Below are 12,428 nucleotides of genomic sequence, written 5' to 3' on the forward strand. Positions count from 1 at the left end.
TTCTCCCTCTCGTCGCCGGCATTCTCCCGATCTCCGACCACCTCGCCGGCTTCTCCCGGAACCACCTCGCCGGCTTCTCCCGAAATTTTTTTTTTTCACGGTTCGTGCTCCGTTCGGCACTGGATCGGGAGCACGAACCGTGAAAAAAAAAATTTCGGGAGAAGCCGGCGAGGTGGTTCCGGGAGAAGCCGGCGAGGTGGTCGGAGATCGGGAGAATGCCGGCGACGAGAGGGAGAAGGGGGAACGGGGGGGTTTTGGGCGTTGGCGAGGTGTTTTGGAGGGGAAGAGCGGGGTGGGGGGGTTTGGGGGGTGTAGAGAGCAATTTAGGTGAGGGGGTGGGGGGTAATTTAGGAATTTTTAATTTTTTAGGGGTGTCCTTAGCAAATGGGGGGTGTAGAGAGTATTTAATTTTTTTTTAATTTTTGGGGGGTGTCCTGAGCAATAGGGGGGGTGTATATAGAACCACCCTAGGGGGGGTGTATATAGAACTACCCCCATTGTATTTAGAGTTTCCGGATTTCTTTTCCCCGTTGCGTAGTTCTCGCTCTCGGCTTCATCTTTTCCCCAAATCCCTTCGAAGCTTTCGCTTTGTTTGAGAATGGATTCCTTCTTTCAATCCCAGGCCGGGTCTGGAACCAACTGGAGCTACGAATCGCTGAAGAATTTCAGGCAGATCTCTCCCACCGTCCAGAATCACCTCAAGCTGGTACTGTTTGCCCGCCCGAAACCCTAATTTTGTTCCGATTTTCGCAATCTAAATGACGTTTGCTCGAGTCGTTCTCCTTTATTAGATTTTCTTGTTGGATTCCTGGGAATCTTTATTGAAATTGGATTCTTTGGTGATAATTTCGATGGCTTTTGTGTTGTTCCCCTCTATCGATGTACTTGTCTCTTGATCTTATTGTGGCTTGGGGAGGGATGCTTGAGGAGTTTACTTGTTCCCTAGAGGTACCACACTAACAGCGGCATCCCGACCTGATACGGATCCCTACCTCTCTATCCACAACCGACCGTTCGAAAGCTCTTTTTTATCTTTTTAATTCACCGAGATTTTGCAATTGTAGCCATTTTTCCTCTTCCCCTTTTTTTTGTGCTAGAATTTCCTTGGGTGTTATCTTGATGATAGATTCTGTTCTTCCGTTCCCCATATGGCGTGGATTGATCTGATTAGTACTTGCTTTGTGATTTTTCATCCTATTTAAGTGTTTTGTTTTGATGAACTTCGATAAATTCTTCTTGAACATGTTTGTTTTTATTATGGATTTTTGCATTGTTTCTTGAATATGCAGGAGGTTATGCAGAGATTAGTGATTTTCCTTGACATTTCTTCTGATCTTTTGGATTTTGTTGTGGAATTCTTCTTAGGAATGGTTACTTTTAGTTGATCTGGTCGATCTTGTATTTTTTTTATTATGGTTGTCTTGATATTGCGGTAGCATGTGCAGAGATTGGTGTTCTTTTTCTGGAAAGATTTTATCTTTTATTAATTGATGGGCGGATGGTTTTTATTGTTGATTTGCTTTAATTTGTACATTTTTGAGAACGAAGCTTTGTTTTCTCATTTTATATTATTTTGGATGTCTTTTATATCATTTTATTTCTTTTTGATCAATTTGAAGTTTAATTGTTGAGGGGTTTATATGCAGGTTTACCTGACGCTATGTTGCGCACTAGCAGCTTCTGCAGCTGGAGCATTCTTTCACATTTTGTGGGGCATTGGTGGCTTCTTGACTACCCTTGGATGCTTCATAAGCATCGCGTGGTTATTTTCTTCACCCCCATATGAGGAAGTATGAATATCTGGCCCTCTTTGGCCATTTTTTAATTTATTCTATTCACAATTTCTAGGTGTAACTTTAACAATCACTATTTATTCTTTTCTGGAACAGAGAAAGAGATTTGGTCTTCTGATGGCTGCTTCCTTCTTTGAAGGAGCTTCTGTGGGTCCTCTCATTGAGCTGGCCATTAACTTTGATTCTAGGTACGTTACTTGAGAATGTTAGGTTCTATAAGTTAGCATCATAGATTTCTGATTTGTCAAGTATGTGCAGATACTGTTAGAAGCTTGAGTGTGTTATTGGTTCTTCCTTGGCGTTTCAGATTCCATAGCATACTAACTGATAAATCCATGTGAATGTGATCTCTTCTGAAAGTTACTCTGAGAATGGTTGGCAAACGATGTGATATCTGCAAGTTTTAGATTTTATTTTGGAAATGAGGAATGATGGGATGTTATTTTTGTAAAAATAGGGTACTCCTTAGCAAGATCGCATGACATTTTGTAAGCTAATTTGTCAGATGTGTGAAACATAAAATATACATCTTGAAACTAACTTTGCAAACCTTTGAAGTATTTTCTACACTGGATGCATCCCTTGATATGAATTATTAATGAAGAGAATCTTTGACTTGACCCCCAATAGTTGCAAATGCATGATGGCTCTGTTACTTATGAGCCAATTCATCAAAGTTATGCACAAATTAAAATTTGCCCCTAGCAGTGATTGATTCAATGTGTTATTACGATGCATAAATTTTTCTTTCCTCCAAACTCTATAATAGTTTTTGATCCAGTAACATCATAACATGCATTGTCACTTGTGAGCATCACTAGCAACTTGCTACTGTGTAAATCTTATGTGGATCTTAAATTATAAAAACATTATATAGGGATCTGAAATCTACTAAAAAAAAAAGAAGATTGGCCTTCTATCTGTTAGTTGTGTTGGTATGTATTCATATTATTTTTTGTCTATTTTAGTGGAGTAAAGCTGATTCACTGCACTATTAGGTGATGTTGTTTTGATGCATGCCCCACAATATGTGAGGGATGTATATGATGCCGATGAGACACTAGTTACAATTTGATATGAACTGACACTTTATAAGCCCCTTTTCAAGTAGAAAAAGAGAGTTGACTTCATTAACAATTACCAGGACTTACACATCTCACTTCACTGCATCATCAAGTAGACTGATATATTTGCTATTTCAAATAGTCTTGCTGCAAATAATGTTGATGAGGTTCAGTCATAAGAGTGTCTTTAAATCTAACTCTTCTCCATAATGTTTTTTGTGCCTTGTCTGTACAGTATATAAAAAAAAAATCATTTTGTGAAAGTTACACAATATTATTTAGTATGTTTAATTTTAACTTCTAAATATAGTGTCAAACTTTCTTTGGTTGTCTGACTGACAATAGAACAGCATTTCGCTTCCCTATCTATCTGGTGAAATCTGAACTTGATGGTCAACTATTTAGTATTTCATTTTTTGGAACTCATTAATTTTGAAAACCCTCCATTTTTTGTGGATAATTTTATTAAAAAATGTTTTTTTAATTCTTTAACAATATTTTCAATGTGTGCTATTTAATTGTGAAATCCGTAGATGATTTAACAAATCATTCACATCTTACATCCTTGATGTTACCACACCACATCATGGACATGCTTTTTCACTTGCAATTATTGTGCTTATGGTATTTTTGAAAAAATAAAACTTAAGATTCTTGTTTGAATATCTTTTTCATTGCCTTATCATTGATTTGTCAGTCATATTTGAAACTTATCTGGATGTGCTATTGTCCTTGTCCTTGTTAATGTTGATGTTTGAAAAGATGGAACTGAAATATGAGCCATTTAAGCTCTCAAGAGGTGAGGCCTAGGCCTCAAGGCGTATCTGGTGTGAAAGTTAGGATGATGTTTCCTCAGTTTCCACGCATCATGTAAAATATGGATACAGGTTACTTCTTCCATTTTATTGATGGTTGAAATATGGAAATCTAATAGTGCTTTATGCAGCTATTGCTCACATGATCTTTTGAATGCGGTACATTTGGTTATTCATCATATAGACTTAGCAATGAGCCCAAGGCCTTTTGCAGCGAGTCTTGGCTTGAGGCTTGGGGCAAGTTGTTTAAATAAGTTCTATGATAATTATCTATTCATCATAGGCATAAAGGATGTAGTGGGGTAGTAACTGTGTGTATTAATATCTGAATTTTCAGCATACTTCTAACTGCATTTGTGGGGACTGCTCTGGCCTTCGGATGTTTCTCTGGAGCAGCCATTGTAGCCAAGCGGCTTGAGTTCCTTTACTTGGGTGGCCTGCTTGCTTCTGGCCTTTCAATCCTCTTCTGGTTGCAGTTGGCAGCATCCATCTTTGGCCACTCTACTGCTACATTCAAGGTCGAGGTAAGCTGTTGGCAGCATAGATAATTGTTGATAATATATTGATTATGAATTTTAGCTTCTTCCTGCCTACTAGAATGCTGATGATGTTTTCTTGGCAGCTTTACTTTGGACTGTTGCTGTTTCTGGGATATGTAGTCTTTGACACCCAGGAGATCATTGAGAGAGCACACCTTGGAGACCTGGATTATATCAAACATGCCCTGACACTCTTCACAGACTTTGTTGCAGTTCTTGTTCGTATTCTCATCATCATGGTAAGTTTTCAAAAATTTGTTTGCTTTTATTTTCTCAAAAGAAATTGTTAGTTTTGTGCTTTGAGCATTAATTATGGCTTCTTTTGCATATCAACCCAACTCTAAATTTCTATCCCTGCAGCTGAAGAATGCATCTGAGAAGTCTGAAGATAAGAAAAGGAAGAAGAGATCTTAAAGGTTGCTACAGAAGGAAAGCAGAGATCATAAACCTAGCTGCTATGGCATCGTGAATGCACAGCATTGCCTTCGCTTTGTGATGTTTGTACTTGTTACATGACTGATATATTTTTTATCTTACATGGAGTGGCACGCCATTTTAAAACCTACGCTCTTTAGCATTTGCGTAAATCATGCATGGTTACTTGTCCGGTCATCTCTCCGTCTCCTTCCCCTCCCCACCCAAAACAAAAAAAATGAGCAGGTTTTGTGGGTAGATCAAAGGGTGGCTGCTACCCTGGAATTGTTCAAACTATTCCAGGGGTTATGGTGAATTGGAGATACTTCATATCAAAGATACATAACATCGCAAAGTACGAAGTTTCTTTGAGGGATTGATGGTAGTACAGTTTTGCAGCTACCCTAAGCTGCCAGAAAGTCTTCTTTATTAGTGCCCAGCCATTTAGTTTTAACCAGCAATAGATATTGTTTTAGAATGATTTCTGTAGAAAATACACATTACAAGTATACTACCCCTTTGGGCGTTTGCCTTTGTAAGTTCAGTGCTTTTCAAATCTTCCGAGGCTTTAAGGATGGAAGGCGGCAATTCCAGCACCAAGTCTGAAGTGTTCCCAAATTGATATGGCAAAATTACTAGGATCTGCAAGTGATCAGGCGTTTCGTCTGCTCTTCAACAAAATACACAGTTGTTACGATTTTTCTTCTTTTAAGTTATCAACTATTAAGAGATTGTTCTGAATGAGCTAAGACAAAAAGCGAAGATGCTATTACCGTTCCATCATTTGATTGAATCCTCTGAGTTGACGTTTAAATAGATGTGATTTAATGAGCCATTCGTGGTTCACAATTAAAATTAGTTCACATTTAGATAAGAAGCCTGCTAACAATTGATTCAGCTTCGAAAACTTCCGACCCTTTTTGAAGTGATACAATAATGAAAGAGCAATCGGCCAGGGAAAGAATTTCATTCTCTCTCCGGCCATTTTCAGTGGCAAAACTACGTGGAAAATAGTACATTAACAGAAGCTAATAAAGACATGCGAGAAAGAGCATAAGCGGGAAGACGCATGGCTAGCGCTGTCCTTGTAAACCAAAGTCCTTTGGCACTAATCTTGCATGATCGTTCTTCGACTCAGAAACAAAGGATTCTTGGATGTATCAGACAAGGTGGGGGAGTTTGTCTAATTTGGAGCCGCTCCTGAGGGGTCGGAAGATGCTGTGCATGATGTGACATTAGAGGAAGATGGACTGGTGAGGAGTTATTTGCCTGGAGTCTTCAGCGTAGACTTCACTTAAGGGGGAATCCTAGCTGTTCATTGTAGTTCAGCTAGGATTGCATTCTTAGTGGTTATTTATTTCATTATTATCTTAGTTAGTTATCTCCATGGTAGCCTAGCTAGGATAGTTGAAGCAAAAGATGGCTTGTGAGTTTTGATAGACTTAAAAAAAATTATTTGAACTAATCAAGCAATCAATAGTATCTCTGTTTGAGTTTGAAGCGGTATCTTTAGCTTTTATCTAAAAGGTCCTTATAACATGTGAGTGAGGTTTGGAGATTTCATGAGGTGCTCTTGAAGTAGTTATTACTTATTTACAAGGGATTGTATTGTTCTACATATTATCAGATGGTTCATATTTTTTTTATATCAGAGCTAGTGAGTGATTTTTTTTACAGCCTCCCCTAACCAAAAGTAAGCCTCTTCTCTTTGTTGGCCATTCAAGGCAAGATTCCAACTGCTAAACGAGACTGGCCTATAGGTGCAGAGGAGGAGAGCTGCTTAGGATTTTTTCTAATATTTTATTTTTAAATTTTATTGGATGTTTTCGTACTTATTATGCAATGTATTATGAGGTGCCCGTCTAAGTTATATATATATATATATATATATATATATATATATATATATATATATATATATATATATATATATATATATATATATATATATCCACCGACGACGAGACTGGGCTAGGCCGAGCTCTCGCGTGCTTTGCAACCAGGACTGAGCCACTCCAATATCTCTTCCCCTGGTGCCACTACCCACTAGTCGCTACCCAACCGAAGCCTGTAGCATATTAAATTTTGGATGGGACATCTCTTTGCTACCTTACAACATCGAACTAATTTGTTTGCCGCCCCCGCGCAGTTCACAAAGCTTCAGCACCGGTTGAAAGTTACTCCCATTTGCACCGTATTTTCCAGTAGGGTACCTAACAACATCTAGTCCATTGAATATTTTTTTCAGGATAGGGGTGCAATTGAACTGATCCAAATTAAGAAGTCAGAGGCTTTAGTTCAACTTAATTTAAAATTAATTAAATTTTAATATTCAAATTTGAACTCCACTTGATAAATAAAAATAATGCTGAAGTTTAATTTAGCTCGACTTAAACATTAGCTCAAATTCATTCATGAAAGCTCAATGATAGCATCAAACTGGTCATAAGCAAATAAATAGCACAAATATTTGCAGATATTTGTCGAGGTTAAAACAATAATAATAATAATAATAAATAAATAAAATTCCTTTCGGTTTGCAGATGTTTGGGGAACTCATGGGGGTGGTATATGAGTGCTCTCCCGTCTCGTCACCCTCGTACTTCATCGCCCTACTGTCTCTTTGGGCCTTTCACCGTTCCCTCGCCCGCCTCTCATGGGCGCAGAAATCTCAATCCTCCCACAAACCCATATAGCATAGGAGACGAGCGCGTAGAGTTCGCTCCCTTATCTCCTTCGCTCTTCCCAATACGTACCAGCATTTCCAATTCCATGGCCTTGTTCTCCCCATTTCCCACCGCCCTCTCCACCTTATCCTCAAAACCTTATCTCTCCGCCAAACCCCACTTCACTCTTCCAACCAGGAGAAATCTCTCCTTGTTTGTCACGAGGTCTTCTCCAGACAAAGGGGAAGGGATGGTGGGGCCTGCTGCTGTAGAAGAGCAGGTGGAGGAGAAGAAAGATTCCCCTCCTCCTGATTTGGAGGAGAAGAAGTTGGAGGAGGGGAGGAAGGAGAAGTCTCCTCGGGATTCTATTGTTGCTGCGATGAAGGTGGAAATACCCAAGTTCAAGGACCCGAGATGGGTGGGAGGAACCTGGGATTTGAAGCAGTTCGAGAAGGTTGGCAAGATCGATTGGGCTGCCGTCATAGATGCTGGTGACACTCTAGTTATAATTAAAATTGCGTCTTTTATAATTAGATTAGATCTAAATATAGCATTTGTTTTTTTTTCTTTTTATGTCTTAGCATGTGTGGGATCTTTCCTTCAAGCAAACGTTTGATCTATCCATGAATTCTTGGGTTTGGTTTCGAATTTTTGGTTTATTTTTACTTATTCTTCATCGTGGTACCTTTTCTTTTCTTCTTTATTTTGATTGTTTGCTGTAAGAACTTAATTTGACTGAAGATTTTGTTGATGAGTTTTTCTTAATTGACACTGGACACCAGTTCTGGGAAAAGAAAAAGGGAAGTCGTGATAACCTTGTAATTGTTCTTAGTTATTGCCAACGATCCACAAAAATTTCTGAAATATATTGAGAGATTAAGAGGTATATACAATTCTACAGTTGTATTAGATGTTGAATAATCCTTTGATTGGACTGGGATTTTCACAAAGTAGATAACAAAATCTCTCGCCATAACTGGATTACATGTTTCATCATTCGATAGTTGAAATAGCTTAGAAAATTTTAATTAGATGAAAGGCTTATAATCTTATGATGTCTAATATTTTCATAGCTAGAGATATGCATAACAAGCATGTGCCGATGACATCCTTCACAATTGATGAAAGATTGCCACATATGGATTTTCTCTTCTAATTCAACTAAGATGAGGAAGTCCCATTGGTGCTGGATGTGTTCTCTGATTATCTATCTCCCTGAGATAACAAACAAAAGGAGCAAAAAGAGAGGAAAATGGTTAAAACAATATTAAAGGGCAATATCTGCTCAATGATTAATAATGAATAAAAACTAGGTAGTGAGAGGCACCAGATACTTGATGAGTATTCAGGGAAGCACATGGCTGAAAATCTCACATCTCCATCCAGAAATTTAAAAGCCATATGCAGTAATGCAAGATCTTGGAATAAAAAAGAAAGAGTGAAGGATAATCCCCAAGCCAGTAGGAATTTCCTGGTGGTTTTTGAAGCAGTCCTCCATCCTTCACACCAAAGCCAATAGTTGCAATCCTCATTGTAGAGTGACCTTGCAAGAGGGTTCATTTATGTACAGGATTGAAAGGGAAAGGACAAGATAAGGTACATAGAGGCATTAGAAAATGGAAGAAAACAAGGAAACGGTATGTAAAGGGGGCCTGAAATAAAATTTTAAGTTTTTATTTTGTAATTAAACCAAAGAAAATTAAAATATTCAAGTTAACACAAAACAAACACTTTAATTTAGAACCAAGCAGAGAAAATATGCATTAGTTACAAATAAAGGAGAATTCTAAACCGCGCAAAAAACTTGATGCTTCAATTTAAGCTGATGCATATATACCATAAAACAATTATGGATTTTTTATTTAAATTTCAAAGTTAAATGAAAGTTTCGAAATCATGCATGCTATCCATGGATCATTTCAGTAGACACATTAAACAGGCGTTCATGAGGAGGAATTTTAATTCTCAAGTTTTGGGCCAAAAAAGAAAAATTTACTGACTGGTACTAGTTATGCTAAGGGTGAAAGTGGATCGGATAATATCCGTCTGCATCCATTTTCGTATTCGAATCTATCCGGATAAATAAAAGGTTTAGCATCCGACTAATATCCATATCCGTAAAAAAAAAGATATGGATATGGATATGGATAGACAACTATCTAATCTGTATCCGAATATCCGGTTCTATTTATAACACTATTTAATTTTATATAGAATTTATGAACTTTTAAGAAAAATAAATGACTACATTAACATGCTATTAACTTGATTTTTCATCTACTTAGTAATATTTTTGATTCTGTGGTCATAAAGTTTAATTATCCTATTTATATCCGTATTTATATCCATACTTTTAGTATCCGATTTATATTTGTTTTCATTTGAAATAAATATGAATATGAATTTTTGCATCCGACTAACATTCGTATCCGTATTTGTATTCGTCAAATCAAATAAATATGGATATGGATATGCTAGTATCCCATCCGATTTCAACTGTAAGTTATGTAGTGGTTTAAGCTGACGTATACTAACCATGCATCAGTAAGAAGGGTTGAGCATGAGCCAGAAAAGGAAATTTTGATCTGACATATACTAGCTATGTCAGTTTAAGTGATACATACTATATGTTAGTTTAGAAAGGAGGCTTTTTTTCTTTTAAATGTTTATTGCAGAAATGGACAAAAACTAAGCATCTCAAAGTAGTTGTTGGAGCTTGAAATGGACAATGAAGCAAAAGGGCCAAAAACTACATCATGTGCTTAAGGACACATGGGTGGCCCTATAGAGCATTCAAGAGTGGGGTCTCTAAAGGAGAAGCCAACCGCAAGATTTAGTGTTAAGATTTGTAAAATTATTACATGCTTAGTGGATTGCATGTGCTTTTGCTAATTTGTTTTATTATTTGATATGTTTTTGCTGATTGCTTCTAGACCTAAACATCAACCATCCACCTCTTTCATCCAAGCTTGATAACAGCATCGGTGATGCTATATATTTAAAATGATTTTCAAAATTTTGCAGCGACATCAAAGTCTGACCTTTCACCTCAGGAATAATTAGTGAATGGGGGACTCATAAATCTGGTACCAAATACTTGGGGCGAAGGGCTTGATGGTTCTGGTTATGTATTGCTGATAAGAGTGATAATATGCCTTAGCTCCTAGTCTTAAGAGTATGTTCCAGATAGTTTGGCCTTTGTTTCTTCATCACTTTAAAACATGCTATATGATTCAGCTATCTAGTATCCTCTTGATTCAGTTTTCGTGAGTGAGCTTATTATTAACTGAAGTGTCTTGATCAAGGCTTTAAGATTACAGATGTTTATGCAAGTAATGCATTAATATCCCTGTCATTCAAGAATCTTAGACAGAAGCTGAACTTTATGTGTCAGTTTTTTCACCATCTTCATGCTTATTCAATTATTTATCTTAGATCTGCTTTCTCCTCATCTTTCATGTTTCTTAATTTCCTTCAAACCTTTATACAAAATATAACAATCTTTTGCTAATCTTTGTCAAATATTATAAGTAGTATCACAATCAACCATTGTCAAATCTGCAGGTTATGGTAACATTCAGTTCTAGGGAGTCCCTGGCCTCCTGACTTATTGTTTTATCAAATGTTGGACTGCACCATATCCCTATGGTAATTTATCATGTAGATTTCCTCTCAAAGCATACTATAAGAAATATGTGACAAAGAAATCCTTCCTGGCTTTATTAATAATTACTTTTGCCAAACAAACTTGATGAGAAGAATTATAGATTAAAATCCTTTTAGCAGCATTTCTGCCTTCATCAAGGAAGGAAGGGTGATTGTATACTTGTCTGAGACATCTTTGAACTTTGAAAAAGCCCCAAGCATATCCGTAACTTAAAACTGAGAACTACGTTCTAACCAGATTTAACAGGCTCCATTCTATTGAAGATCCTATCTTTGTAGCATCATTTTGGGAAGCCTGTATATTGTGGCACATGCTATAACATAAATATAAATATGGAAATGAGCATAACCAATCCTGTTTGGCAAAAAGCCTTTTGTGGAGTAATTCCAGGAAGTTGAATTAAAATTAAAATTGTGAGTTTCTTAACATAAATGTTTAATTATACACCATAGTTTGATGTAGTTCGGGAAGTATAAATTAATTGCTCTATGAAATAAAGTATTACTAGTGGGAGCAGCAGGGCTTGTGCATATAGCTTGATTCATGAAGATATTTGTCACATGAACACCGCCCCATGACTTGAGCATACACTGGATTGATTAATTGTTAAATGACACACGAATATTTTATTATAAGCCAATTCTAAAAATTCTTAGTGTCACATGTTCTCGCTAATGGACTTTTGTTTTTGAAGTACATCTCACATTTGACATCATGTTCTATACTTTTAGAGGCCAGGAGGAGGAAATGGCTTGAAGATTATCCTGAAGCATCAAGCAATGAGGAGTCCATAATCTTTGATACTTCAATTATACCATGGTGGGCATGGATCCAAAGGTTTCACCTTCCTGAAGCTGAAAGACTTAATGGTTGGTTGTTGTGTCTCTTCTGAAATTTTTATATCATTGGTTTTAACATTTCCATCTCAATACACTCAAACATCTGCAATTATGCAGGCCGTGCTGCAATGATCGGGTTTTTCATGGCTTACTTGGTTGATAGTTTAACGGGCTTAGGTCTTGTTGATCAAATGGGGAACTTCTTCTGCAAAACTCTATTGTTTATAGCAGTAGTTTGGGTGCTGCTAATTAGGGAAAATGAAGATATTGAAAAACTGAAGAAGATTCTTGACGAGACAACATTATATGACAAGCAATGGCAAGCAACTTGGCAGGATGATTTGTCTGGTGATTCAAAGAAGTAATCTGAATTTTCCAGAAGTAGTTTCTTCATACATTGTGCATTTTCACTTTCTAACTTCTCTTGTGGCAGTTATAGCCGATGTCCCTTGCGATCCAACTTTTTTCTTTTTCCAAGACAAGTGTACTATTATGCTCGGAGTTCAGTTAGTGCTATAAGTTTTGTTTCTTTCAAAGATCAATTTCTCTTTAACTACTTACCCAATGAATTTTGGCATCTAGATCCTACTGTTTTTTCATTATTATGATTCTTTTCAGGTAAATGCTAAAA

General features: G+C 37.0%; 2 protein-coding genes across 2 annotated transcripts; both read left to right on the top strand.

The window, feature by feature from the left end:
- Positions 1 to 344: 344 nt before the first annotated feature.
- On the top strand, positions 345 to 4,776 carry LOC103698203 (bax inhibitor 1-like). Its single transcript, XM_008780191.6, has 6 exons — positions 345 to 706; positions 1,647 to 1,790; positions 1,890 to 1,981; positions 4,010 to 4,196; positions 4,295 to 4,450; positions 4,572 to 4,776. Exons 1-6 carry the CDS (start codon positions 599 to 601, stop codon positions 4,623 to 4,625), a joined length of 741 nt encoding a protein of 246 aa, XP_008778413.4. The 5' UTR covers positions 345 to 598; the 3' UTR covers positions 4,626 to 4,776.
- A 2,462-nt stretch (positions 4,777 to 7,238) lies between these two features.
- LOC103698204 (light-harvesting complex-like protein 3 isotype 1, chloroplastic) lies at positions 7,239 to 12,428 on the top strand. Its single transcript, XM_026801529.4, has 3 exons — positions 7,239 to 7,782; positions 11,690 to 11,827; positions 11,915 to 12,428. The coding sequence occupies exons 1-3, from the start codon at positions 7,398 to 7,400 to the stop codon at positions 12,160 to 12,162; spliced, it is 771 nt and encodes a 256-aa protein (XP_026657330.4). The 5' UTR covers positions 7,239 to 7,397; the 3' UTR covers positions 12,163 to 12,428.

The sequence above is a fragment of the Phoenix dactylifera genome, chromosome 16 (assembly GCF_051530095.1).
Source record: "Phoenix dactylifera cultivar Ajwa chromosome 16, Ajwa_hap1_PhDact_Kaust_v1.1, whole genome shotgun sequence".
Lineage (NCBI taxonomy): Eukaryota > Viridiplantae > Streptophyta > Magnoliopsida > Arecales > Arecaceae > Phoenix > Phoenix dactylifera.

Excerpts from the sequence above, each read along its gene's own strand:
- LOC103698203 (XM_008780191.6), top strand. The coding sequence starts at position 599 with ATGGATTCCTTCTTTCAATCCCAGGCCGGGTCTGGAACCAACTGGAGC. Across the intron at positions 1,791-1,889 it reads CTTCACCCCCATATGAGGAA|AGAAAGAGATTTGGTCTTCT; the intron begins GTATGAATATCT and ends TTTCTGGAACAG. Across the intron at positions 1,982-4,009 it reads GCCATTAACTTTGATTCTAG|CATACTTCTAACTGCATTTG; the intron begins GTACGTTACTTG and ends CTGAATTTTCAG.
- LOC103698204 (XM_026801529.4), top strand. The coding sequence starts at position 7,398 with ATGGCCTTGTTCTCCCCATTTCCCACCGCCCTCTCCACCTTATCCTCA. Across the intron at positions 7,783-11,689 it reads GGCTGCCGTCATAGATGCTG|AGGCCAGGAGGAGGAAATGG; the intron begins GTGACACTCTAG and ends CTATACTTTTAG. Across the intron at positions 11,828-11,914 it reads TGAAGCTGAAAGACTTAATG|GCCGTGCTGCAATGATCGGG; the intron begins GTTGGTTGTTGT and ends GCAATTATGCAG.